The 25,823-nt window shown below is 47.0% G+C and overlaps 2 protein-coding genes and 1 long non-coding RNA gene across 20 annotated transcripts in view; 1 reads left to right on the forward strand and 2 right to left on the reverse strand.

Annotated features, from left to right (window-relative positions):
• Window positions 1-726: 726 nt before the first annotated feature.
• LOC147376656 (uncharacterized) lies at window positions 727-5,389 on the reverse strand. Of its 2 annotated transcripts, none has more exons than XR_015161127.1 (4): window positions 5,087-5,389; window positions 4,860-4,927; window positions 3,899-4,022; window positions 727-2,454 (listed from the first exon to the last, which is right to left on the reverse strand). It is a non-coding gene; the product is annotated as an uncharacterized LOC147376656 (long non-coding RNA). The 2 variants fall into 2 exon arrangements; XR_015161126.1 differs by having other exon boundaries at window positions 2,134-2,649.
• A 138-nt stretch (window positions 5,390-5,527) lies between these two features.
• MSTO1 (misato mitochondrial distribution and morphology regulator 1) lies at window positions 5,528-9,814 on the forward strand. 2 transcript variants are annotated; one of them, XM_086393253.1, is made up of 14 exons: window positions 5,528-5,636; window positions 5,746-5,947; window positions 6,382-6,451; window positions 6,546-6,621; window positions 6,895-6,949; window positions 7,036-7,174; window positions 7,360-7,477; window positions 7,553-7,687; window positions 7,796-7,948; window positions 8,242-8,373; window positions 8,446-8,630; window positions 8,862-8,966; window positions 9,054-9,166; window positions 9,440-9,814. In XM_086393253.1, exons 6-14 carry the CDS (start codon window positions 7,077-7,079, stop codon window positions 9,655-9,657), a joined length of 1,257 nt encoding a protein of 418 aa, XP_086249379.1. In that variant the 5' UTR covers window positions 5,528-5,636; window positions 5,746-5,947; window positions 6,382-6,451; window positions 6,546-6,621; window positions 6,895-6,949; window positions 7,036-7,076; the 3' UTR covers window positions 9,658-9,814. The 2 variants fall into 2 exon arrangements, with proteins under 2 accessions (XP_086249379.1, XP_086249378.1); XM_086393252.1 differs by having other exon boundaries at window positions 5,746-5,881.
• Window positions 9,683-25,823, reverse strand: part of GON4L (gon-4 like) — a 91,265-nt gene continuing 75,124 nt past the window's right edge. For 13 of the 16 annotated variants that reach the window (XM_086393217.1, XM_086393222.1, XM_086393223.1 and 10 more), the window contains 12 exons: window positions 23,818-25,521; window positions 22,422-22,677; window positions 21,614-21,798; window positions 20,560-20,757; window positions 19,209-19,352; window positions 14,303-14,446; window positions 14,076-14,195; window positions 12,844-12,957; window positions 12,088-12,298; window positions 10,977-11,604; window positions 10,797-10,899; window positions 9,683-10,216 (listed from right to left, as the gene is read on the reverse strand). In XM_086393217.1, the coding sequence (XP_086249343.1) occupies window positions 10,067-10,216; window positions 10,797-10,899; window positions 10,977-11,604; window positions 12,088-12,298; window positions 12,844-12,957; window positions 14,076-14,195; window positions 14,303-14,446; window positions 19,209-19,352; window positions 20,560-20,757; window positions 21,614-21,798; window positions 22,422-22,677; window positions 23,818-25,521 (3,957 nt within the window). In that variant the 3' untranslated portion in view covers window positions 9,683-10,066. Of the gene's footprint in view, window positions 10,217-10,796; window positions 10,900-10,976; window positions 11,605-12,087; window positions 12,299-12,843; window positions 12,958-14,075; window positions 14,196-14,302; window positions 14,447-19,208; window positions 19,353-20,559; window positions 20,758-21,613; window positions 21,799-22,421; window positions 22,678-23,817; window positions 25,522-25,823 lie in introns of those variants that run through there. The other 3 variants (XM_086393218.1, XM_086393225.1, XR_015161111.1) reach the window with 2 other exon arrangements.

A 25,823-nucleotide genomic window follows, 5' to 3' on the forward strand; every position in this document is an offset into this window, starting at 1 on the left:
AGCCACAAAGATACAAAGCGAAAGAAAAGGAAACAGGCAGCACGCACAGCCTAAGAGGTACACCGTCACAGTCAGCAGCCACTGACGACACCTGACCACACCAGGGGAGGGATGTTGTGATAAACTCAGCGGGGCCGCCGGAACACTGACACTGCAGCCTAGCCTGACGATGGCAGCTGGCCCCTAAAAACTCCAGGGCTGTCACTTCCCTCCCAAAAAAGCAAGATGTCACCACACTTCCCCTTACCAGATGGTTACTGGTCGGGACCTGACTGATTGCAAGCCTGATCCTTCACTGCACATGCGGCCGGGAAATGCTCTCATCTTTGGAAGGCCGAGCTCATAATCAATACGCTTCACTCCCTTTAATGAATGTGGAATGGTATACTATCAATTATGTACAAAATCCTTACTGAAGGATTGCCTCATTACTTCTGCAATTTGTTAAATACGAATTCATCTTTTTCCAAATACTCTATCACCTATCCTATCTAATCCCCTTTGCTTAAGATCCTTCAGACCTGATCCTCAGGACCCAAGTTTTACTGTCTCCATGCTAAGCCTGCTGCACAGCTGGCCTCTTGGGGCTTTTCTTCATCACGCAAGTGGACTGAATTGGAATCAAAAGAAAGAAGCAAAACTGTCTTTACTTTCAGGTAACATACTCCTAGAACTAACGTCTACTAGAACTAAAAACAAGTTCAGCAAAGTCACGATACCACAAGATTACAAAAACCAATTGTATTTCTCTATACTAGCAATGAAAAATCCAAGAATGAAATTAATAAAGTAATTCTATTCTAAAAATACAGGAAAATAAAGTACTTAGCAACCTGAACAAAAGAAGTGCAAGACATACATACAGCAGAAACTATAAAATATTACTGAGGAAATTTTTAAAAATCTAAGTTGATGAAAAGACAGTCCATGGTCATAGATTGCAAGTCTATGTAGTGTTAAGATATTAATTCTCCCCCAAACTGAACCATAAATTCAATACAATCAATATTAAAATTTCAGTAGGCTTTTCTGCAAAAATTGACAACCAATCTAAAGTTGATATGGAAATAAAACCAAATTGATTTTTTAAATGACCAAAGCAGGACTTTTCCTATTTTCAGAATGTAATATACAACATTATAAAGCAGTTATCCTCCAGTTAAAAATAAAAAAGCTACAGTAATTAAAGGACGTCCCTGGTGGTCCAGTAGTTAAGAATCTGCCTTCCATGCAGAGGACACGAGTTTGATGCCTGGTTGAGGAACTAGGATCCCACATGCCATCCCAAGCTCACATGCAGCAGCTACTGAGAAGCAGCACCTACCCATACACCACGAGAGAGAAGCCCACAAGCTGCAACCAGCACCTGATGCAGCCAAATAAGTTTTTAAAGGAGGTATAGTAACTTAGGTGAAGTGACGCTAGCATCAGTTCAGTTCAGTCGCTCAGTCGTGTCCAACTCTGCGACCCCATGAACCGCAGCACGCCAGGCCTCCCTGTCCATCACCAACTCCCAGAGTTCACCCAGACTCATGTCCATTGAGTCCGTGATGCCATCCAACCATCTCATCCTCTGTCGTCCCCTTCTCCTCCTGCCCTCAATCTTTCCCAGCATCAGGGTCTTTTCCAGTGAAGTCAGCTCTTCGCATCAGGTGGCCAAAGTATTGGAGTTTCAGCTTCAGCATCAGTCCTGCCAATGAACACCCAGGACTGCTTTCCTTTAGGATGGACTGGTTGGATCTCCTTGCAGTCCAAGGGACTCACAAGAGTCTTCTCCAACACCACAGTTCAAAAGCATCAATTCTTCGGTGCTCAGCTTTCTTTATAGTCCAACTCCCACATCCATACATGACTACTGGAAAAACCATAGCCTGACTAGATGGACCTTTATGACAAAATTATATCTCTGCTTTTTAATATGCTGTCTAGGTTGGTCATAACTTTTCCTTCCAAGGAGTAAGCATCTTTTAATTTCATGGCTGCAATCACCATTTGCAGTGATTCTGGAGCCCAAAAAAATAAAGTCAGCCACTGTTTCCCCATCTATTTGCCATGAAGTGATGGGACCAGATGCCATGATCTTCGTTTTCTGAATGTTGAGCTTTAAGCCAACTTTTTCACTCTCTTCTTTCATTTCATCAAGAGGCTCTTTAGTTCCTCTTCACTTTCTGCCATAAGGGTGGTGTCATGTACATATATGAGGTTATTGATATTTCTCCCAGCAATCTTGATTCCAGCTTATGCTTTTTCCAGCCCAGTGTTTCTCATGATGTACTCTGCATATAAGTTAAATAAGCAGGGTGACAATATACAGCCTTGACGTACTCCTTTTCCTATTTGGAACCAGTCCTTTGTTCCATGTCCAGTTCTAACTGTTGCTTCCTGACCTGCATACAGGTCTCAAGAGGCAGGTCAGGTGGTCTGGTATTTCCATCTCTTTCAAAATTTTCCAGTCTATTGTGATCCACACAGTCAAAGGCAGTAGCATAAAGGAAGACGATGGAACAAAATTGAGAGTCCAGAAACAAACCCTTATATTTATGGTCAATTGATTTTCAACAAAGACATCAAGCCGTAATTGGATATGTGCATGCAAAAAAATGAATTTTGACTCTTATTCACATCAGACATCCAAAATAGATTATAGACCTAATTAAAAAGTAAAATATAAAACATTCAGAAGAAATCTTTATGACTTTGAATTAGGCATATATTTCTTTCATATGAAGCTGTGATCTATATAAAAATTAGACAGATATTTCTTCCATAAGAGGATGTGAGCTATACAAATCCCATTTGATAAATTGGGTTTTATCAAGATTTTAAAACTTATTTCCACTGGGAAAATGAAAAGACCAGCCACAGATGGAGCCAAAATCTGTAAATCCTATTTCTAAAAAGGACTTCTGGGTAGATTCCCTCATTAATAAGAAGATAAATAATTTGAATAGACATTTCACTAAAGACATATCAGTAGCTGACAAGATAATGAGAAGATGCTCAACATCACTAGTGATTTGAGCAAATTAAAACCACAATAAAATACTACTTCACACCCACTAGAATGTCTACGAATTCAAAAAAAACAACTAAGTGGTGGGAAGGATGTGAAGAAAAAGGAACCCTTGATCGGAATTCGCTGACAGTCCAGTGATTAGGACTCCATGCTCTCACTGCTGCAGGCCCAGGTTCAACTGGTCAGGGAGCTAAGATCCCACAAACCGCACCACACAGGAGGAAAAAAAAAAGAAACCTCTAACATTTCAAGTGCCAATATAAAATAGAAATATAACTTTGGAAAACACTTCGGCAGTTCCTAAAAATGTTAAGCATGAAGTTATCCCATGATCCAGCAATTTCACCCCTAAGTATCTACCCTAAAGAAATTAAAATATGTCCACACAAGAGTTGTGTTCCAGCAGCTGAGACTGTTCATAGCAACATATTCATAATAGCTAAAAAGTGAAGAAAGTCCAACTCTTCATCAACTTAAAAATGGATTACCAAAAATGAGCAAAATACTAACACATGCTACAACACAGGAACTCAGAAACCTTACGCTGAGACTCCAAACACAAAAGACCACCTTTGTATAATTATATGAAATGTCCAGAAATGGCAAATCTATAAAGGCAAAAGTAAACTAGTGGTTGCCTGGTATTAGGGGTAGGAACAGAGTTTACCTGTAATCACACAGGAAAAATCTTTTGGGGATGACGTAAATGATTTAAAACTGAATTATGGTAATAACTGCACAGCTCTCTATTTACAAAATCAAACACTTAAAATGGATATAAATGACACAAATCATTTAGTGTATATAAAAAACACCTCAATAAGGGTTAAAAAAACAAACTGCAGACTTCTACCTTACCTCTACTGTTCACTAGGTTCATACCTTCCTCAAGGTCTGAGACTCCCAGCCTCCTCTGGTTCCCTGAGATGTTTCCACACAGGCATTTCCCTGACAAAGCACATATATGTATACTCCCATCTTGGTGTTTGCTTCTGGCCTATACTGTCTTCAAAATACAAATTAAAGTTACAAGTGAAAAAAATTACACCATGTAAACACTAATCAAAAGAAAGCTGGTTCATCTATATTACTATCAAAATAGGTATTAAGGTAAAACTGCATTATTTGAGAAAAAGAGGGATAGTTTGTAATGGTGGAAGTTTCAATCCATCAGGAAATGTAAAGTAGTATGTATTAATAACATAGCCTAAGAAAACAAAAACTGACATACTGGGAGAGTTAATATAATTCGGTGGGAGAAGATAGTTTCAACACATATAACTGACAAAGGTCTTGTATTCAGAATCAAATACTTACCCTACAAACAGATGAGACAATCCAAAAGAAACATGAGCAAGAGACTTGAACATGCTCATACACCTCACAAAAGTGACTATTCTAAAGGTGATGAACATACAAAAAAATGTTCTCAATCTCACCGATAATCAAAATCAATGATAATGACAAAAATTTTTTAATGTTGGCAAGGTTATGGAGCATCACCTGAAAACTCTATACTGCTGGTGAAACTGTAAATTGGTAAATTTAGAGACGTTTATTTACCATATCCAAACATATTCATTCTCATGACCCAACAATTACACTCCTAGGTATATACGCAACAGAAATGTGTGCATGTCCGCATGCACAAGAATGTTAACCGTTGCAGCTAATAGTCCCAAATTGGAAACAACTTCAAAGTCTATTATCCGCAGTGAATCATTTGAGGTATAATCATAAGATGGAATTCTGAAGCAATGAAAATGAACTACTCTAAGTATATGTAAGAACAGGGAAGAATTTAACAATACTGAACAAAATGCAGAAGCAAAAGAATACGTACTCCGATTGATTTACATAACAGAGCGAGCGAGCGAGTCAGTCCGCAGGGTCACATCAGGAAGGCTATGACTTTTGGACAGAAGAAGAAAACGCATGTGAGGCTTTAAGTAAGCGTCTATTTCCTGTGCTGTGCTCTGTCATGCCCCACTCTTTGCGACCCTTTGCACTGTAACCCGCCAGGATCCTCTCTTCATGGGGTTTCCCAGGGGAAATACTGGAGTGCGTTACCATTTCGTCCTCCAGGAGTCTATTTTCTGGCAAGGTTTTATTTTTTGCCTGAGGCGCTATTAGCCAGCATTAAGTACCCTCTGAAAGAAGAAGCAACAGCTGCAAAAGCCACAAGGAGTATGTATGAGAATCTTCAGGGAGCAACGCTAGGGAGCCCACATGGAGACGCAGACCCAAAAACGCTTCAGCGGGGCGCTTGAGCACGCGTGCCTACAACTTCCGGCAAACGCCGCGGGGCCCCGCCCCTGGACGACAACTGGTAAGCAGGACTGGTCCACGCTAGGAAGAGGCGGGGTATAGTAAGCGGGGTCTTTAAAGCCAACGAATCTTTTATCCTATGGGAAAGGATGTGTTTATGGACCAATAGGACTCCGGGGATGAGGCCCCACCCACATCCCGCTGAGCCAATCCACAAGGAGCAACGGTGGGCAGGGAGCTGCCGCTCTACTCCGCGGAGCCGCGCGGCATGGCGGGCGGGGCTCGGGAGGTGCTCACTTTGCAGTTGGGACATTTTGCGGGTTTCGTGGGAGCGCACTGGTGGAACCAGCAGGTAAGGTCTTTTGGCCGCCTCAGCTGAGTTTTCCGGGTCTCCAGAAGTCTTTGCTTCTGGCCTGTTCCTCTCGCCGCCCGAGTCCAGTCCTTCCTCTGTGCCTCCCCAGGATGCTGCGTTGTGCAGGCCGACCGATGCCAAAGAGCCTCCGGGAGAGCTGTGCCCCGACGTCCTGTACCGGACCGGCCGGACATTACATGGCCAAGAGACCTACACGCCGAGACTCATCCTCATGGATCTGAAGGGTTAGGTGGTGGCCCGGGTCAGCCAGTTACCAGTGTTCCCCTTCGCGTGTGGAGTTTCTAGCAGCGGTTCGCGTCAAGATCCTTGACTCCTACTATACTAGCCTGTGGGACTAGAGATGAGGAGCCATAGGGAGAGCTAACCACACTATGCCGACACCCGAGGGGACGCAAGAAAAGAAAACTATTCCGTTCAAGAGCGGTCTCGAATGGGCTGCTTGTCCCTGGACAGTGTGATGCTCAGCGCTGTGGCGCTCCCCTAGAACCGCTGGTTGTGGTGTTTGCCCAGGTTCCACAGCTAATGACTAAGCTGGGAAATGAAGGATGGAATCCAGATTTTCCTATGCAGGGGTTTTTTCTAGCCCATGTATATTACAAGAAGGCCTGGAAAGGCCAAGTGCTGGAGTGAGGGTGTCAGCAGGTTATCAGGTGATGGGAGGAAGATTAGCTGCAGGACGGGAGGGGCTGGGATTTACCTAACATTGCCTATTATTTCTGTACAGGTAGTCTGAGCTCTCTAAAGCAAGAAGGTGGACTCTACAGGGACAAACAGCTAGATGCTGCAATAGCATGGTATTTGTGATTTTGGAGAGGAGTTGGGAAGGAGCGCAGGAAGCTGGAGAACTCAAGGAAGCTGACACTATGATCAATTTCCACTTTCTTTCAGGCAGGGGAAGCTCACCACACACAAAGAGGAGCTCTATCCCAAGAACCCTTATCTCCAGGACCTTCTGAGTGCAGAGGTGAGGGCCTCTGTCCTGAACTTGTAAGCCCAGTGGTACAACCAGAGTGCCTCCACTGGGGCAGAGAAAAAGAGCATTTTGGTCATCTTCAGTGCCCTAGAATGGTATTTTAAGAAAAAGCACTTTTTCCCTCCTAAAGGACTGTGACCACTATGAGAACAGGAAGGAGTTTACAGGGTGTGGCCAGCAAAAAAAAAAAGGGGTGGGGGGAATAAATCAGTGTTTGCCTCTAGACTGCCTGGGCCTAAATGTAGATTTTTTTATCCCTTCCAGGGAGTGCTGAGTAGTGATGGTACCTGGAGGGTCAAATCCATTCCCAATGGCAAAGGTGAGACTTCTCCAGCGACTGCAGAATGGGGAACTGGGCAGTGCAGGAACACAGAGAAAGGCACATTGCCTCTGCTTCTTCTTCAGGTCTCCCACCATTCACCAACGCTATAACTCCAAAACCAGTTATGCCCACAGAGCGCAGTATCAGAGTCTGGTCAGACTTCCTCAGAGTCCATCTCCACCCCCGGAGCATCTGTATGATTCACAAGTACAACCATGATGGGTATGAGGTGTGGTACTGGCGGGGTGGGGAGCTAGAGGCTCTAAGGCAAGAATGTGGGTCCCCACCAGTGTTGGATGAGGCTCTTGAGGCCATCTTCCCTGCCCTCCTCCAAAACAAGAGATCTTAGGCAGAAATACAGAAGTGGGGGAGTCCTGTAAGTCCCAGACTGTGGTTTTGTGTGGCAGGGAGGCAGGCCGCCTGGAGGCTTTCGGCCAAGGGGAGAGCATCCTGAAGGAACCCAAGTACCTGGAAGAGCTGGAGGACAGGCTGCATTTCTACGTGGAGGAGTGTGATTACCTGCAGGTAGCTGAGGGCACGGCGGGCAGTGGGGTAGAAACCTCCCTCATCTGCCCATTTTCACTTTCCACCTCTCTCCAGGGCTTCCAGATTCTGTGTGACCTGCATGATGGCTTCTCTGGGCTGGGCGCCAAGGCTGCGGAGTTGCTACAAGACGAGTATTCAGGGAGGGGAATAATCACCTGGGGCCTGCTCCCTGGTCCGTACCACCTTGGGGTGAGTAGTTCTTCCAGGGTGTGGGGGGAAGAGCCCCAGGGAGAAATGAAGGAATGCAGCCCAGTGAGAACATTGGTTAAAACAAACTGCTGTCATTTCTTTCACCAGGAGCTGCAGAAAAACATCTACCGTCTGTTAAACACAGCTTTCGGTCTGGTGCACCTGTCTGCTCACAGCTCTCTGGTCTGCCCCTTATCCTTGGGTGGGAGCCTGGGGCTGCGACCCGAGCCGCCCGTCAGCTTCCCTCTCCTGCAGTATGACGTAAGACTCGATGCTCTTGTTCTGACTTATAGCTAATAAGAGGGCACCACACGCACACACACGCTCCCAAATCAGCCTTTACCCGCTGCTGGATCTATTCTGAAGCCTCATCTTGAACTCGGCCCTGATGTGGCCTCTTAAATGACACTGTCCTATGCTTGTCCAGCCCGGGGCCAAGCACACGCCTGCTCTGTCCCAAGGCACACAGACCTCTCTGCCATTACTACTCTGCTGACACAGCCTCTCTTCTACACCCAAAAGGCCAAGTGCTTTTCTTCATATCCTCTTTACAGGCCACTCTGCCCTTCCACTGTGGTGCCATCCTGGCTACAGCCCTGGACACAGTCACTGTTCCTTATCGCCTACGCTCCTCACCAGTTTCCATGGTTCATCTGGCTGATATGCTGAACTTCTCTGGGAAAAAGGTATGAAGCTTTGTGAAGAGCTGGGTCAGGGCTGAGAAAGGCTCTGTAACTTGACTTCTTCCTTGCCTTTAGGTGGTGACAGCAGGAGCAACTATCCCCTTCCCCTCAGTTCCAAGCCAGTCCCTCCCTGATACCCTGATGCAGCTTGGAGAGGCCACCCCATGGACCCCTCTGTCTGCATGTGGGGACCCTTCTGGAACATGCTGTTTTGCCCAGTCGGTGGTGCTGAGAGGTCTGGACAGAGCACACCACACCAGGTAAGGACTGGTGGTCCTCAGGAGCCCTTGTCAGACTTCTGTTCCACATGCTTTTCTCCCTGATACCTCCGGACAGCCTAATGGCACTGCCCTGCTCACCTTCCCTCTGCCCCACTTATTAGTAAAACAGACTCTGAGCATCCTGATCAAGCTGACGGCCTGAGAACGTAAGTCCTAGTTTCTCATTCGAGCTGCCACTGATTAAAGGTGGTTTTGGCTTTGTTCTGGCAGTCAGCTCGCCCCCGGGACACCTCTGCCCTCCCCGCTCCATGCGTGCGCCACTGGGGAAGAAGTCTTGGCCCAGTATTTGCAGCAGCAGCAGCCTAGAGTCAGGAGGTCAGTAGAATGCTCGCTCCTCTCCTCGCAGACCTCAGACCTCCCCTGACTTCCTCTCACTCGGCTGCTGTTCTCTCGCCCCCACAGCTCTTCTCATCTGCTGCTGACTCCCTGCAAGGTAGTCCCTCCTTACCCCTCCCTCTTCTCCTCAAGCCTCAGCCAACACGGTTCAGTTCTGGATGGTCTCCCAACAGGGACAGGTATGTAGCAAGTGAAGAAAACCCAGAGGTTTTCAAGCATGAGAGACTTTTCCAGTTCCCTTCATGGATGAAAGTCCTGGGGAGGGGCCCAGGTTACACTCCTTTATTCACTCTGTGGTTCCTGGGAGAAGTGTTCTTGCCCTGGTTGCTGGTATACAAAGGGGACAGGACACTGTGTAGTTTACTGTACAGTCAAGTCTGCCAGAGGCCCAGACTTCCCCATGCGAGCGACAGAGCCCCAGGAAGAACAGCTCCCATCCTCTCTCTCTGCAGCGGTGGAGAGCATCCCAGTGCTCGGGGCCCTCTGCTCCTCTTCCTCCTTGAACCGGGCCCTGGGGGATTTGGCCAAGGATCTCTCCAAACTCGACCTGCGGCGCTGGGCCAGCTTCATGGACGCTGGGGTGGAACAGGATGACCTAGAAGAGACGCTGCAGGACCTGCGCAGCCTGGCCCAGTGCTACGAGAGCGGCGACGACCGACTCGTGGACTAACGCGCCAAGAGAAGGAAAGGACTAGTTTACAATAAAAACTGCTGGGTGCAGGAGCTCAGTGTCTTGGGACTGGCTACACCAACACACGCATTTATTACATTTAGAAACACTGTGATCAGACCACACAACAATAAATATGTACCATCAGACAGAAAAACACACAACACAGAAAGGACTGCGCCCACTCCCTCAGTGCTCTTCACAGCTGTCTCTAAGGTCCTCATAAAAGATGCACAGGGCGGCAGGACCGTGCGACCCCAGCCTGCCTGTCACTGCCCCTGGCCCCTGCTCCTCCGGCTCCGCACACTCAACTCGAGCTGCAGGAGCGAAGCGCAGCGCCCCACCCTCCCCCTGACCACCAGGGGGCCCGGCGGGCTCCATCCTCAGATGGCGCCTCACATGCCGGGTCTCACTCATCCAGCTCTTCCTCAGACAGCAGGTCCCCATGGTCAGACAGCTGGTCTGTGTTGCTGGTACTGGTCGCGTCGTCCTCGTCCTCAGAGCTGGCCTCACAGGCTGTGTGGAAGAGCTGCATGAGTTCTCGGAAACGGTGGGAAACCTGGGAGGAGAGTGAGGGCCTTGACGACACCCTTCTTAAGTTAGTGACACGTTAACATTTACCACCCGCCCGCCAATGCAGGAGACACAAGTTTGATCCCTGGGCCAGGAAGATCCCTGGAGAAAGGGATGGCAGCCCACTCATTGCCTGCAGAATCGCACAGACAGAGGAGCCTGGGAGGCTACAGTCCATGGGGTCGTGAAGTGTTGGATACGGCTGAAGCGACTTGGCATGCACTCACTCAAGCAAGCTATATGATACACCAACATGAACCATCTGGTCTGTGGAACACAGGCTGTGAGGGTTGAGTCCTCCTTACAGATAAGGAAACTCGGGTCAAGAGGCGAAACACCGCCCAAAGTCACATTCCTTCTAAAAACTAAAATGCAATCTGGGGCTTCTCCCTCAAAAATGCACTTTCTCTTCTAGAGCCACTACTATCCGTGCTGACAAGTCCAGGTCTTACTCAGGGCAGAACTTTACAATCCCCAATCATCTTGGTTGGCCAAGCCGCCCTCTTGCCAAACCCTTCCTTGGTTCCTCTAGGGCTTGTAGCTCTAGCAAGGCCCACCCTGCTTACCTCAGTAGGGGTCTTATTTCCCAGCTGCTGGGAGATGACACTGAAAGTCTGCGGCTGCGCTCCCTGCTCCTGGCACATGGTCAGGATCACGCGGTCGGCTTCCCTGGAACCACACATGGCGATCAGTCTCAGTCAGGAAGCTGGCGTTTCCAAACGCACACGTCCCCCGTCCGTACCTACCTCGTCCACAGCACCACCTTTTCCCCAGTGGAGCTGACCTTGCTGTTGTTGGCACAGACTGTAGCTTCTGTGGCCTTCGCCTGCAGCTCCCCCGCTGGGCCCTTGCCCTGTGCTCCACTGTCTTTAGCCAAACCTCCTCTAGGGGCTTTAGAAGTCTCTGCAGTGTCAACTCCTGCTGAAGAAACTCCACGGAGAGGGGACATCCCGTCTGCTGTGCTCACCCCAGCTCGGCCGGAAGGCAGCCAGCTCTCCTGTGTGTCTGCTCTCCCAGGCACCTGTCTTCTCCCGAAGTCTCCAGTCCTTGAGGAAACAGGACTCAGGAAGGAGGCAGGGGGTTCGACAGTTCCAGGCAATTTCTCAGTTTCGGAAGCATCCCAGGGCATGGATGGTTCCAACTCAGCCCCTGGCTTATGGTCCTCCCCCTCATGCTGAGGTCTGGGGGATGCCCTGGGGCCGGAGAGAACTGCAGGCCCAGCCTGGTTACTCCTGACAGCGCACAGCACAGTTCCAGCTGTGGAGGGAAGCTGAGGAGTCTCTGGTGAGCAGGGTGGTGGCGGGCCATCAAGGAGGAGCTGGTCTGTAAAAGTCACTTCTTGAGGGGACGGCAAAGTGCTCCCTGCTGCCAATCCTGTTTAGGAGGAAAATAAGGACGTAAGGGTCACACTGCATCTAAGGACTACAAATTGCCATGGGGTCACTCTGGCAAACTACTGTGCTAAAGTTCTGATGTACAAGAGTGAGGCGAGGGCAGGGGCTAGAGTTGTTTATATAAAGTCCGTTGCCAAAGCTGAGAGTAGCTGAGTCTTTAGAATACAGATCATAGAGGATCTGCAGATAAGGAGAAGGGGTTCAGGAATGGGAACACAAGAAGAAAATGCTGGATCATGCGGATGTTAAGCACTCTTAATCCTACAAGAGGATTGAGGCCACAGGAGAGAAAATTAAGGCTAGACAGGAGAAGAGTTTCTTACTGGTTTATTAGTAAAAAAGGTGGTAGTCTATCCCTGAAAAGACCAGTATTTTCCAGGCTCAAAGACGTCCCTGCGTGAAGTATGTGAGAATGGGACAGAAATAAAGGGAGAAAGGCTGGGCTGGCAGTCGGATCACTCACCTGCAGCAGGCATCTCTCCCTTCCTGGTACTCCTGCCAGTCCTGCTCTGGGCTGCCTCAACGCTTTCTCGCTCCTCTGGGGCTTCCTCCTCCATCACGTCCTTGCCCTGCCCAGCTTCCTTAGCACCGGGCATAAGACTGGCCTCTCGGTGGGGGCTGCTGCCCACCAACTCATGGGGCTCCTTGCTCTTGTAGGATTTGCTGTCACAGACCTGCAGGGATGGCCTTCTGGGTCAAGGGTCTCCTAACCTCTTTTGTCTTGGGGGCTGACCACAGGAAGAAGCCCTGCCATGATGCTCAGCAAGTCAAGCAACATGCATGGCTGCTCCAAGGATTTTCAAGGGCCCAGACCAGAGTGCTGCATTCTATCCCTCCTCCTCCAACCAAGGACTGTATTTTTGCTGGGAACCAAGCCTAGAGAACCAGCATTACCCTTCAGCTGTTTTCCCCACACATGTTTGTTTCATTAAAAAAAAAATCTTAGAGGGAAATATATGAACTGGTTGGTATTTTTCCCTATTTCAAAACTTTACCTAAAAGATTCCTTTTAAAAAGAAAAATCTGTTATTTATATTTTTAAAGATTCTATTTGCATACACACACTAATGAGTATGTATACAGCATATTATTTATCCATGTGTGATCTTTCTAGGAATTCAATAATGCGCAGATCTGGGGTAACAATACCACACACAGCAGAGTACCTGGGGCTTACCCCAGCAGCTCTAATGCCCCTGGGCACCAGTTCTCTCCTCACCTTGCTGCTGCAGTGGCTACAACTTCTCCTTTTGCTCTTCTTCATCTTGGAGTCAGGACCTCCCTCATGGCAGGAGCAGGCGCAGTCCTTGGCCGCATCTGGCCACTCGGCCTCCTAGGAGACACCTGGGCTTGGTTAGCTGGCAAACATTTTTGGCACCAAGAGGGAGCCGAGTTGTGAGCCATCCGAACAAGCCCACCCCTGGACCCCTCCCCTGCTTCCTTTCTCATTTATTATGTGCCATTTCTTCACACTGCCTGGGGAGATGAATGGCCAAACTCAATTAAAGCCTACTGTGCATCCCTGAAACAATCCTTAAATGAGCCATAGGCGGACGGATCCCAATTGCCCAGATGCTGCAGGAAATATTTAAGTGGAATACAATCTGAGGCAAAGTCACTGGAGAGCTCCGTCATGAGATGTGATCTACTCACTCGTCTGCCTTTGTTTCTGTCTCCCTGTGCCTGGAGCTCTCCCCTCTCTTCCAATCCCCTTGAGAGAGGGCTTTGTACATATGGAAGGCTCACTCAATGATACTCTCTGTTCAATAAACCCAAGACAGAAGTACCGTTATTATCCCCATTAACAATGAAGAAACTGAAACAAAGATTAAATAAATTGCCCAAGGTCATTCAGGTAACTAAGAAGTGTTTTCCCCAAGAAAGAGTACAAGACGTGTAGTAAAGGGACAGGGACCAAAAAAAACTACTTCCTGAAGAGAACAGAGAGCAACGAGTACAAGCGGGCTCTGGAGCCAAACGACCCCCTCCCCGATCAAACATGAGACCCTGGGAACGGCCCCTCTTGGCACTTCAGTGTCCTCTTCTGTAAAATGCAAACAAAACAATCTTTTCACAGGGTAACTATGAGAATTAACTGAATAATCCATGTAAAATACAGGAGATACATGATGCTTTGGAATATGGCTAGATATCAGTTGTTGTCAGGATTCCTATTTTTCACAGGAACAGAAAGGAAGACCCAAGGGCAAGAGAAGTATCTCTGAGCCAGAGAAACAGATCCTTCTAATGAGTTAATCGTGGGGGGACCTCTTCAGCCACTGCACTGTTCTTCCCATGGGCTCAGGGTGTGCTGCACAGCAGCCTGACCTGACCTGAGGTTCCTGCTCCATGGCCGCCTCAGCTCACAGAGGCGTGGCACCATCCTACGCCAGAGAACCACTTAGAAAATGCAAGGCTTGACTCAGGATAATCCCCAACAACCGGGCGTACCTTATCGTGATTTTGGACCCCAATCTCTTTCCTTCTTTTGTTCTTTGAGGTTGTGGGTATCTTGGGAGGTTCCTCTTCCTCTTCCACATCAGGCAGTGCCACTTCTTCAAAGCCATCAAACTGGGGAGGAGTTGGTCCCACTCAACAAAGACTCTGGGCAGATGTCCCTCCTACATATGACCTGACCTTCCCCCTGGACACCCCCACTGCAGCCTCACGGCCTATACCTCATACTCCTTCTCCTCGGTCCAATTGATCTCTTCAAAGTCACCCATCCGGCTAGCTGCTGGGCGCAGATGGTCAAAGAAGATGGAGAACTCATCCTGTAGGTGGTCGTGGCCCTTGAGGAGCTGCCACATCTGTGTCTTGAGCTGGGGAGAGTTGCAGAAGGAAAGATGAAGTCTCCAGAGCCTCTCTAGACCACCATTCCAAATCAATCCAATATCCTTCTGAGGTCTACTTTCCTTATCAACTGGGAGACACACAGAAGATGCTCTTTGATTAAGAACTCCTAAACTCCCTCTCCCTCCCTGCTTGCCTACACAGGAGTACAGGCATACCTCGATTTAGTGTCTTTGCTTCATCACGCCTCAGACATAGCATTTTGGTTTTTCTTTTCTTTTCTTTTTTTTTTTAAACTAAAGGTTCATTGCAACCCTGGGTCAACAAGTCTATCAGCACCAATTTTCCAACATCATCTGTTCATTTTGTGTCTCTGTGTCCCATTCTGATACTTCTCACAATATTACAAAATTGTTTATTATGTCTATAATGGCGATCTGTGATCAGTGACCTTTGATGTTACTACTGTAATTGCTTGGAAACACCACGCATCTCACCCAAAAGAGAAGTGGACTTGTACTGTTCTGATTGTACGTGTTCTGATTACTCCACTGACCCAACAGTTTCGCCATCTGTCTCCCTCTCCTTGGGCCTCTCTATTCCCTGAGACACACCAATATTAAAATTAGGCCAATTTCACTTGAATACTTAGGGCCTATAAAGCCTCTAAGTGTTCAATGGAAAGGTACAGATACACACCTCTCACTTTAAGTCAAAAGCAACAAATGATTAAGCTTAGTGAGGAAGGCACGCCTAAGGCCAAGGCAGATTGAAAACTAGGCCTCTTGTGCCAAACAGCCATGAACGCGAAGGAAAAGTTCTTGAAGGAAATTAAAAGTGATAAGAAAGCAAAACAGCTTTCTTGCTGATATGGAGAAAGCTTTGTGGTCTAAGATCAAACCAGAAGATCAAATCAGTGACAACATTCTATTAAGTCAAAGCCTATTCCAGAAAAAGGCCTTGTTGTTGTTCAGTCCACGCCCGACTCTTTGCCACCCCAAGGACTGACTGTAGCCCGCCAGGCTCCTCTGTCCGTGGAATTTCCCAGGCAAGAATACAGGAGTGGGTTGCCACTTGTTTCTCCAGGGGACCTTCCTGGCACAAAGGTGGAAACGGAGTCGTCTGCGACTCTCATGCTTGGCCAAGAGGCAAGTGAATTCTTTACTACAGAGCCACCTGGGAAGCCCCCAAACCCTGATTCTCTTCAATTTTATGAAGGCTGAGACAGGTGAAGAAACCTGCAGAAGCAAATTTTGAAGCTAGAAAAAGTGGTTCATAGAGTTTAAAGAAAGAAGCCATCTGTACAACATGAAAGTGTAAGATGAAATAGCAAGTGCTAACGTAAAGCTACAGCAAGTTATCCAGAAAATGGCTACACTAACAACAGATGTTCAATGTAGAAAAAGACTTATTGGAAGAAGATGCCATCTATGACTTTTGTAACTAGACAGGAAAAGTCATGCCTGACTTCTAAGCTTCAAAGGACAAGCTGACTCTTTGATTAGGGGCTAACATAGCTGGTGCCTTTAACTTGAAACCAATGTTCATTTACCACTCCAAAAATCCTACAGTCCTTCCAAACGGTGCTGAATCTACTCTGCTGCTGCTCGTTTAAATGGAACAACAAAGCCTGGGCGACAGCACATCTGTGGACAGCATGGTTTACTGAATATCTGAAGCCCACCGCTGAGACCTACTACTCAGGAAACAATCCTTTGAGAACACTATTGCTCACTGACCATACATCTGGTCACCCAAGAGCTCTGATGGAGATGTACAGGAAATTAATGTTTTCGTGCCTGCTAGCAAAAGAACCATCATGCAGCCCATGGATCAAGGAGTAATTTCTAATTTCAAGTCTCAGTACTTCAGAAATACATTTCATAAGCTACAGCTGACACAGACAGTGATTCCTCCAATGGATCAGGGGAGAGAAAACTGAAAACCTTCTGGGAAAGATTCACCCTTCTAGATACCATTAAGAACATTTGTGGTTCACAGGAAGAGGTCCAAATAGTCAACACTGACAGGAGTTTGGAAGAAGTTGATTTCCACACTCACGGGTGACTTTGAGGGGGGGTTCAAGATTTCAATGGAGGGAGTAACGGCAGATGTGACAGGAGCAGCATGAGGACTAAGCCAGCTGTGGCGCCTGCGGATGGGGCTAAATGCTGCATCCCACACGAGACCTGAGCGGCAAGAAGTCACTTCTTGCAGATGAACAAAAAGAGGTTTCTTGAAATGGAATCTACTCCTGGGGAAGCTGCTGCTATGAAGACTGTTGAAATGGCAACAAAGGATTTAGAACGTTACATAAACTTAGTTGATAAGGCAACAGCAAGGTTTGAGGGGACTGACTCCAATTCTGAAAGTTTTACTGTAAGTAAAACGCTACAGAGAAGTCATTCATGAAAGGAAGAGCTCATCAGTGGGGCAAACTTCATTGTTTTAGGAAATTGTGGGGACTTCCTGGGTCATCCAGTGGCTTAGGCTCCACACTCCCAACGCAAGGGGTCCAGGTTTGATGGGTGGTCAGGAAAGAAGATCCCACGTGCTGCAACAAAAGATCCCGCATGCCACAACTAAGACCTAGTGCAGGCAGATAAATGTTTTTTGAAGAAAGAAAGAAAAAAAAAATTGCCACATCCACTCCAATCTTCAGCAACCACTACCTGATCAGTCAGCACCAACGATACTGAGGCAAGACCCTCCAGCAACAAAAAGATGACAACTTGCTAAAGACGTGGATGCTGATTAGCATTTTTTTTGGCTGTTGTGTGCAGAATTCAAGATCTTAGTTCCCTGACCAAGGATTGAACCTAGGCCCTGTGAAATGGAAGCTTGGAGTCTTAACCACTGGACCACCAGGGAATTCCCTAGCATGTTTTTAAAGTTGAAATATACTTGATTTACAAATTGTGAACACTTTTTAAGTAACGTATGTACAGTTTTTAAAGCATAATGCTGCTGCATACTTAATAAACTATGGTTGGGCTGCCCTGGTGGCACTGTGGGTGAAGAATCTGCCTGCCAGTGCAGGATACACAAGAGATGTGGGTTCAATCCCTGGGTTGGGAAGACCCCCTGGAGTAGGAAATGGCATCCCATTCCATTATTCTTGCCTGGAAAATTCCATGGAGAGAGGAGCATGGTGGGCTACAGTCCATGGGATCACAGAGAGTCAGAAACACATACTTCACTGAGCACACACGCACTTCACTTCATCATGTACACGTAATTTTTACATGCACACATAATTTTTACACGCACTGGGTAACCAAAAAATCCATGTGACTCACTTTACTGCAATATTTACTGTATTATGATGGTATGGAATTAAACCTGCAATGTCTCTGAGGTATGCCTGAATTATTACTTTTTTAACTGATGTATATAGTTGATTCACAATATTGTCAACATTCTGTTAGTTTCAGGTGTACAGCACAGTGATTCAGTATGTCTGTATACACAAACATATACACACACACACATATATATATTACATATATATATACATATATGTATATATACACACACACTTTTTCAGATTCTTTTCTCTTACAGGCTAATACAAAATACTGAATATAGTTTTCTGTGCTATACAGTAGATCCCCATTGGTTACCTATTTTATACACAGTAGTGTGAATATGTTAATCGCAAACTCCTGATTTATCACCATACCCAACCTTTCCCCTTTGGTAACCATAGGTTTTCTATATTATAAACCAAATGTTTTCTATACTTAGTATGATAAGTATACTTATCAAGTGAATTAAATCATACTTCACTTAGTATGATAATCTCTAGATCCAGCCATCCATATTACTGGAAATGGCAATATTTCATTCTTTTTTATAACTGAGTAATACTTCATTGTGTATATATAGGTCTTTGGGCTTCTGTGGTAGCTCAACTGGTAAAGAATCAGCCTGCAATGCAGGAGACCCCAGTTCAATTCCTGGGTCAGGAAGATTAACTGGAGAAGGTAACAGAAACCCACTCCAGTATTCTGGCCTGGAGAATTCCATGGACTGTATAGAATGGGACACAAAGAGTGGGACACAACTAACCGACTTTCATTTCACTTCAAATAGGTCTTCATTCATTCCTCCATCAATGCACATTTAGGGAGCTCCCATGTGGCACCCCACTCCAGTACCCTTGCCTGGAAAATCCCATGGACAGAGGAGCCTGGTGGGCTACAGTCCATGGGGTCGCTAAGAGTTGGACACGACTGAGTGACTTCACTTTCACTTTTCACTTTCATGGATTGGAGAAGGAAATGGCAACCCACTCCAGTGTTCTTGCCTGGAGAATCCCAGAGATGGGAGAGCCTGGTGGGCTGCCGTCTATGGGGTCACACAGAGTCGGACATGACTGAAGTGACTTAGCAGCATGTCTTGGTTAGACATGCCTGTATTAACAGGTCTGATTCCCAGTGACACTCACTACTCACTAGCCCTGCCTTACTGGTCCCCAGCTCAGGCACTAACTCAAGGCAGAGCAAGGAGGGAAACCAACCCTCCACCCAGACCATCACCTCCTTCCCTAACTTCCCTTCCAGGGTATTTATAGCATTCTTGAGCCTGTGAGAAGCAGTCAGGCTCTGGTTTCAGATGGTAACCACCTCACTCAAATGTTTTATGCCTTAGGTAAGCCTAAAACCTCCTTGCCATCTTCATCCCCTCCAGGAAGTCCATTGCTCAGAAGTGAGGATTGCTTAGGGAAGGGAGAATGAAGGGCCAGAAGCCAAGATGACAATGGAAGGGGAACAGGACAGGACAGAATACCTCAGTGATCTCCTGGGGCAAGCAGTCTGCACAGCTCTGGAGAACCTTGATGATCTTCTGGTGGTGTGAGGGGTTCTCTGCAAAGCAAATTTCCAGCTGCCGAAGAAACTTGCGACTCTTCTCAAAAGCCTGCTGCTCTTCAAACTACCAGAGTGGAAAGAGGGCAAAAGAGGAGTCATCTCTTCAGCCTGAGAAGGACGTGAGAGCTCTACACATAAAAACCAAGAAAAACTGTGCTGGAGACATAGGGGATGACAAGGCTCTGGTTTACAACAGTGAGATCTTTTTTTTTTTTGGCCTCACCACAAGGTTTGTGGATCTTAGTTCTCCAATCAGGGACTGAACCTGGGCCCCAGCAGTGAAAGTGCCAAGCCCTAACCACTGGACTGCCAGGGAATTCCCTGTAAGATCTTTTTTTTTTTTTTTTTTTTAAGACCCTAGCATGTATCTACTTTGGGTTACTGGCATCTACCGACTCAAGAAAACTAAGATGTAAATGAAAGACTTAAGAGTTCTATATCTCAAGTTGCTTACAGTTTTCAAAGATTGTGAAATCAGACACATGCCAGTTTACAAAGTATTTTCACGTATGTATTCATTTGATCCTCATAAAGAAAAAATTATGTATAATCATCCCATGACCATTAACTGCTTTAAGACTATCAGGCTAATAACAATATGAACATAATAATATAATAATATCATATCCATTACTCCTGTGTTTATCCATCCTGACAAGAAACCCAGAACTATGGGGATATCCCTCAAGTTCAGACACTTATTCTCCAACATTTCAAATGTCATGTAACCACCGTGGCCTTCCCAAACCACTGTGTATAAAACTACAACATTATCACTATAAAGCATTAAACATATTTTACTGTTTATATATTTTATCACTTTTATAACATATATATTTACAATATACAATATACTATTTAACACCTGACTTTCCCCATGAGAATATAGGCTCCATGAAGGCACAGGATTTTAGTCTTTTATAATTATTACATTTCTAGTACCTAGAACTCTGCCCAAAATAGCAGGTACTCAATAAGTATTTGTTGAATGAAAGCCTGTTTTGCAACAGTGAGGAGCAAAGGGTTATGATATACCTAAGGTCTCCACTCAATGGTCAAACCCTTCACTCTACATGGAAAGAAAAGGAGAGAACAGGAGCTGGGAAGACCATCCCTTGAAAAGGAGGTGGCTCTCGTGACCCTGGTCTAGGGGAAGGCTATCTACGGAAACAGCCAGGAGTCTGGAACAGTCCTGATCAACACGACCCAAGCCTAGTCCTGCTCTGACCCAGGGATCCTAGTGTGTGGTCTTTGCCCCCCTCTCTACTTACTAATCCACAGGCCAGTGCTTGCTCAGGCAACAGGAAAGCAGCAAAGTCCTTCAGCAGCTGAGGCCAGTCTTGGAGCAGAATTTGCAGGCTCTTGTAGAGATCCACAGCTGTCTGCCTCTGAGTGCTTGACTCAAACTCATAGATGACCTGAAGGAAGTCTTCATACTTGCCAGGGATATGCTGCAGGGCTTCTCGGACCTATATGAGAGGACTTTCAATCATCCAATCCCCTTTCATTGGGCCTCAAGAAATGATGGGACAGAGGAAGGAGGAAGAATTACTGTTAAAGAGCTCCAGATTATCCGTCAGAGGCTACTCCTCTGACAGGTCCTAAGATCTGATGATTAATGGAGGCCACAGGGCCATGAGCAAGGCAGAGCTCTTTTTCTGACAGCGAGGAATGCGAAAATTTCTATTTTCCAGGGATTACAGTGCTACCCGCAAAATCAGGTAAACTCTTCTCTAGCTCACAGCCTGGACCTCTCCTTCCTGGTTTCACCTCCATGTTGAAATAGATAAGGAGTGCTTGCTACATATATTTCAGCATGGTATCATCTGAGAGTAAATAATACATAAATTAGGAATGTTAGTAAAATATCAGGAACAAGAAAACCCATGATTGTTATTGCTAGAACTCCACTTGCTGGGGGTATAAAGAATTAGGTGGTTACCAAAAAAATGAGATAGGGACCACTGAGAAAAACAGGCAGGTTCATGACCCTGAAGATCACTGAGGTCCACTTTCTGGTCAGTGTACATGTTGTTCCTCTGAAGCCAAGGGCTCAGGTAAGGTTCTTATTAGTCTACTCTCTCAGGGATGATGCTGAAATCACCTTTCCCCAGGTTCAGGGCAACAGAGGGGTAGTATGATGGGCAGGAATAATAAATCGGCTGAAGACTGAACTCGGTGTCCTTGTGGTTTCACTCACACAGTTCTTTTGGTATTTCCAGGAAAACAAAGGTAGAGGCAGAGAAGGCTCCTGTGCAGCCTGAAAGGCAGACTTCATTTTAAAAACAGAGGGGCTGGTAGGTACAGGAAGCAGCATTTGCCTACCCTGGTCAGATAAGCCTGAGCAAAGGCCAAATCCTTCTGCTCCCGGAGTGGATCTCGCTCGAGGATGTCCTCATCATACAGTAACAGCAGCTTGGAGGTGTCCTTGCTGGCCCGGGCCCGACTGCCTCGCTTGCTGCGAGCTCGATGATTACTCCGGCCCTTCCCAGCAGCTTTGATGCTCTCTCCTTAGGATACACAGGAAAACAACTGTTTCTCTGTCCTTGCAATCTCTGCTCTTCCCAACTCATCAAATGCACCCTCCCCATCAACTCCCCTAATCAACATCACATAGTAATTTGGGAGAAAAGCTGCTGGAAAAAGGCTATGACAGGTACGTCTCTTCCTGTAAAGTCAGCTCTATGCAGAGTCAACAACATGACTGCACCATCTGGGATGGAATGAGCTGCTTAGCTACTGCATACTGAACACAGAAGTCTAAAGAGTGGGTGTGGTCTGATGCTGGGCGCTCAGGGGTTATGTCCTGGTGAAGAACAAGCAGCACTTTCTGAAATAAACATAGCTCTTGACCTAATACATGACACGTGAATTAAGAACCAGTATAAAAACCTGCATAAACAGAGTACAAATCTACCAGCTGATGGAGAGTCAAATTTTAAATTTCTGAGCATCTCTTCTCTACAATGGCAGCATGTTAAACATCTATTTGGGAGAAGGGTGACTGGCAGGCAGGATCCAGAGGATTTCTTCTGGGAACTGGCACCTGTTTTATAAGCTAGCCACTCTGCACATGTCCCTGAGTCAATGAGGTCTCCTGAGACCCACCCCCACTCAGGCCTGTCCTACTCACCTGGTGGGGTCCTGCTGGTCTCCACTTCTGGAGCAGCCTTTGGGGAGTCAAAGGTGGCAGGAGGCTTCTCGGCAGGGTCTCCGATGGCTTCGTCCATCATTTCATCCTCCTTCTGCAGGTTTTCCATTCCCTCTGCTTCTTCTTCCTCTTCTTCCTCAGGCTCAGAATTCTCTTCCTGGGAGTTCTCTTCCTCAGACTCACCCTCCTGACTCATGCGCCTTTCAGATGCAAGCCAAGTCAGTTTCTCCATTGTTTCCTGCAAACCCCCCCAAAGAGTGTGCATGAGGGCTGTAATAGCTCACCATGGGCTGACTGCATGGAGTTTTTCAGAAGGAACTGCGGCTAATCAACTGGTGAGGGAGGGTGAGAAGTGGATGGTAAAGGGGGTGATTGGGGTTTTTTGGGTTTGTTTTTTGGCCACACTGTACAGCTTGAGGGATGTTAGTTCTGTGAAATATTTCTTGCCATATCGGAGGACAAAAAATGTCACAGCTATCAGTGATTCATGGCCTCCTAATGTGAATGAGGGCTCTCAAAAGGGAACACAAGGCCTACGATCCAGAAGATGCCAATGCCCAGTGACTGGTGAGGAACTGGAGGGGAGTGGGTGTCATGCAAGAGCAGCCAACCACCATCCTCGCCACCCTTTAAGGTGACAGGAAACAGGATTTGGGCCCAGATAGCTCAGGTGCATATGAAAGGAATGAATTCAGTGAGCCCAGAGGCTCCATCTTGCCACACACAGAACACTAAATTCCTTAACTTGACTTGATACCTGGTTCTCCTTACTACTTAATAATAATCTCTGATGTTCAGACTTCCTACCCTCTTGTTGCCAACTGTATATAGCCTGACTCCCCCTCCTGCTTCCTCAGAGCAGTTTTCTCAGAGAACTGAGATGCTGCCTCCCAAGTTCAGAATCCTTAACATTCCTACCAAATAAAATAATTCTCTACTTAGAGGTTGTGATTAATTTTTTAGTCAACAGTTTCCTGACCAGAAATCGAACCCAGTTCTGAGCAGTGAAAACACCAAGTCCTAACCACTGGACCACCAGGGAGTCCCTGAGCAGATGAGCTTTAAAAAGTCCCCTCTGAAGGTAATTTTCCTTTGCCAGGGTCCATACTTATGACCCTTTGTCTTTTTTTAGTCATTTAAATTGTGCTCAGGAAATTCAATTTAATATTTAAATGAGTTTAAATCAAATATAATATGTAACATTTAACTCTTTCCCTCTCCTCTCACCTCAACTCCCAAACTATGCTCCATAATACATTCAAAAGTCAAAAATGATTTTATGACTATCTCTAGTGCAAAAAGCAAGCAGGTGGCCTATCAATAAATTAAATCTATTACTGAATCCACAAAATATTGGAGAAGAGTGCCCAACTCTCACCTGGAGTTCTGGGACAGAAAGTACAGATTCCTCAGAAGCTGATGACATCTCGTCTTCCTCATCCTGGGTAAGGTCATCAAAGTCCTCTTCTTCCTCTTCCTCTGGCCCATCCTTCTCTCCTGCAGTTTCTGGTCCTGCTGGGGTCCCCACTGACTGACCATCAATGCTGGATAAGTCTTCGGGCTTCCCCAGAGGGCTGCTAAGCACCATTTCAGGGTCAGTGGAGAAGGAAGCGTCCCTTGGGGACCCTTTGCTCACACCGCCTGAGTTTCCTTCACCAGGAGGCTCTTGAGAAGCCGAAAGGGTTTGAGCTGCTTGACTCCTCTCCTCCTCCTGTTGGAGGCCTGTCTGTTTCTTCCCCTCTCTAGGCCTGCTTGACTCCTCACTTGGGAAGCTAGTGTCCGACTCCACAGAGTGTTCTTCTTTGATTTCCTCATGGCTGCCCTGCTCCAGGGATCCACCACAGGTGTCCTCCCCAGGGTCTTTAGGTTCCATCTTAACCATTTCCTCTAAATCCTCAGGGCAGGTGTTCAGAGATTCTCGGAAGCCCTGAGGCAGTGGTTCAGGGGCCTGTCTCCCCTCCTCTGTTTTCACAATAGTCCAGCCATAAGCGCTGCTCTCCGACAACTGTTCCTGGCACACTCTGTCTGTAGCTGGAGGCCCTGGGCTGTGCTCCTCTTTGGGGAAGACAGCAGCACAGAGAGGAGAGAGTTCCCGAGGTTCTAATTTGGGTTCGAGGCCTTGAAAGGTATTTTTCCCCTCAGCCAAAGGACAACCTACGTCTACATTCACTGGGGCTTTATCTTCAGGAGTAGATGGTACAGAAAGATTCACAGAGGTGCCAGAGACGATTAAGGGAGGGATGGAGGAGGCCACAAGGGGCTGGTTCAACGAACAGGGGAAGGGAGTAGGGTTAACCAGCAGGGTGGTGATGGGGATGGTCTGAGGACTTTGGGCCACAGCTGCACTGACAGGCTGCATCACGTTGCAGCCACTGCCGAGGCTCACAACCTTTACCGTGGTGGCAGGAACAGTGAAGAAAACAGGCGCAGGGTGGATGAGAGGAGCAGGCTTCAGACAGAGAGAGGCCTTGGGTCCCTTTCTCTTGGAGGCTCTCCGTTTCACACATGGCTTTCGAAACTTAGAAGGAGCAAGTGAGGGCAGCATTAGCTTGGGCACAGGGGCAGAGGACAGCAGGGTCTGTGGCTCAGGCAGAGGGAAGCTGGTCCTGGCCTCAGCAGCTGTAGCTGGCAGCGCTGCTGGAGACTCAAAACTATCCCCCCCAGGGACCCCCAGAGGAGGGCCGCCTGGCACTGCCTGTAAGACCGTGGCTGGCTGGATCAGGGGAGGAATCCGGACCACCATTTTGCTTGGAGGGGCTTCTGAGTGAGCTGACCTAGCTGGTGTCTTCCCAGAGCTGGAGCTAGGCTGGAGAGAGGGGCTGGGTCCAAAAAAGAAGGGCTTCAGGGTTGAGGACCGCTTCTGTCTCCAAGCCTTCCTAGAAAAACGGTTGGCAACTGGCTTCAGCTTCAGGACTACACCCTTAGGCAGCAGCAGTGGATACCGAGTTTCACTCTCCAGTTCCGAGCTGCCTTTTCCTAGGCCTGGGTCTGAGTTGATCTCAGTGGTTCCGGTCACATTTCCGACCTCTCTGGCACCATCAGCTATACGCCGCAGTTCCTCCTGGATGGACGGCAGACTGGCCTAGTGGGAACAAGGACACTCAGATCTAGCCCATGCTGGAATTAGGGGAAAATAATTGGGCTTTCTAGATATTAGGTGCCTTTACAGGACAGTCTTAAGACATCTTTTAAGAAGGATTTTTCTGCAGAATAGCAGATATTTCTAAGAAGACTACATCCCGATTTTATACTCTAGAAACTCCTTAAATTTCCTTTAAGAAACTATCATTTTAACCACTATTTTTAAAAGGTTAGAGAATCCCCAGTTGGGGTGGGAGGGAGGTGGAGAAATAGGACAGGAAAGGTGACTGAAGATTTCTTAAG

The sequence above is a fragment of the Bos grunniens genome, chromosome 3, assembly GCF_055505025.1.
Source record: "Bos grunniens cultivar Pamir isolate PY7600 chromosome 3, Bosgru_T2T1.0, whole genome shotgun sequence".
Taxonomy (NCBI): Eukaryota; Metazoa; Chordata; class Mammalia; order Artiodactyla; family Bovidae; genus Bos; species Bos grunniens.

Excerpts from the sequence above, each read along its gene's own strand:
- MSTO1 (XM_086393252.1), top strand. The coding sequence starts at position 5,553 with ATGGCGGGCGGGGCTCGGGAGGTGCTCACTTTGCAGTTGGGACATTTT. Across the intron at positions 7,688-7,795 it reads CTGGTCCGTACCACCTTGGG|GAGCTGCAGAAAAACATCTA; the intron begins GTGAGTAGTTCT and ends TTCTTTCACCAG. Across the intron at positions 7,949-8,241 it reads TCCCTCTCCTGCAGTATGAC|GCCACTCTGCCCTTCCACTG; the intron begins GTAAGACTCGAT and ends TCCTCTTTACAG.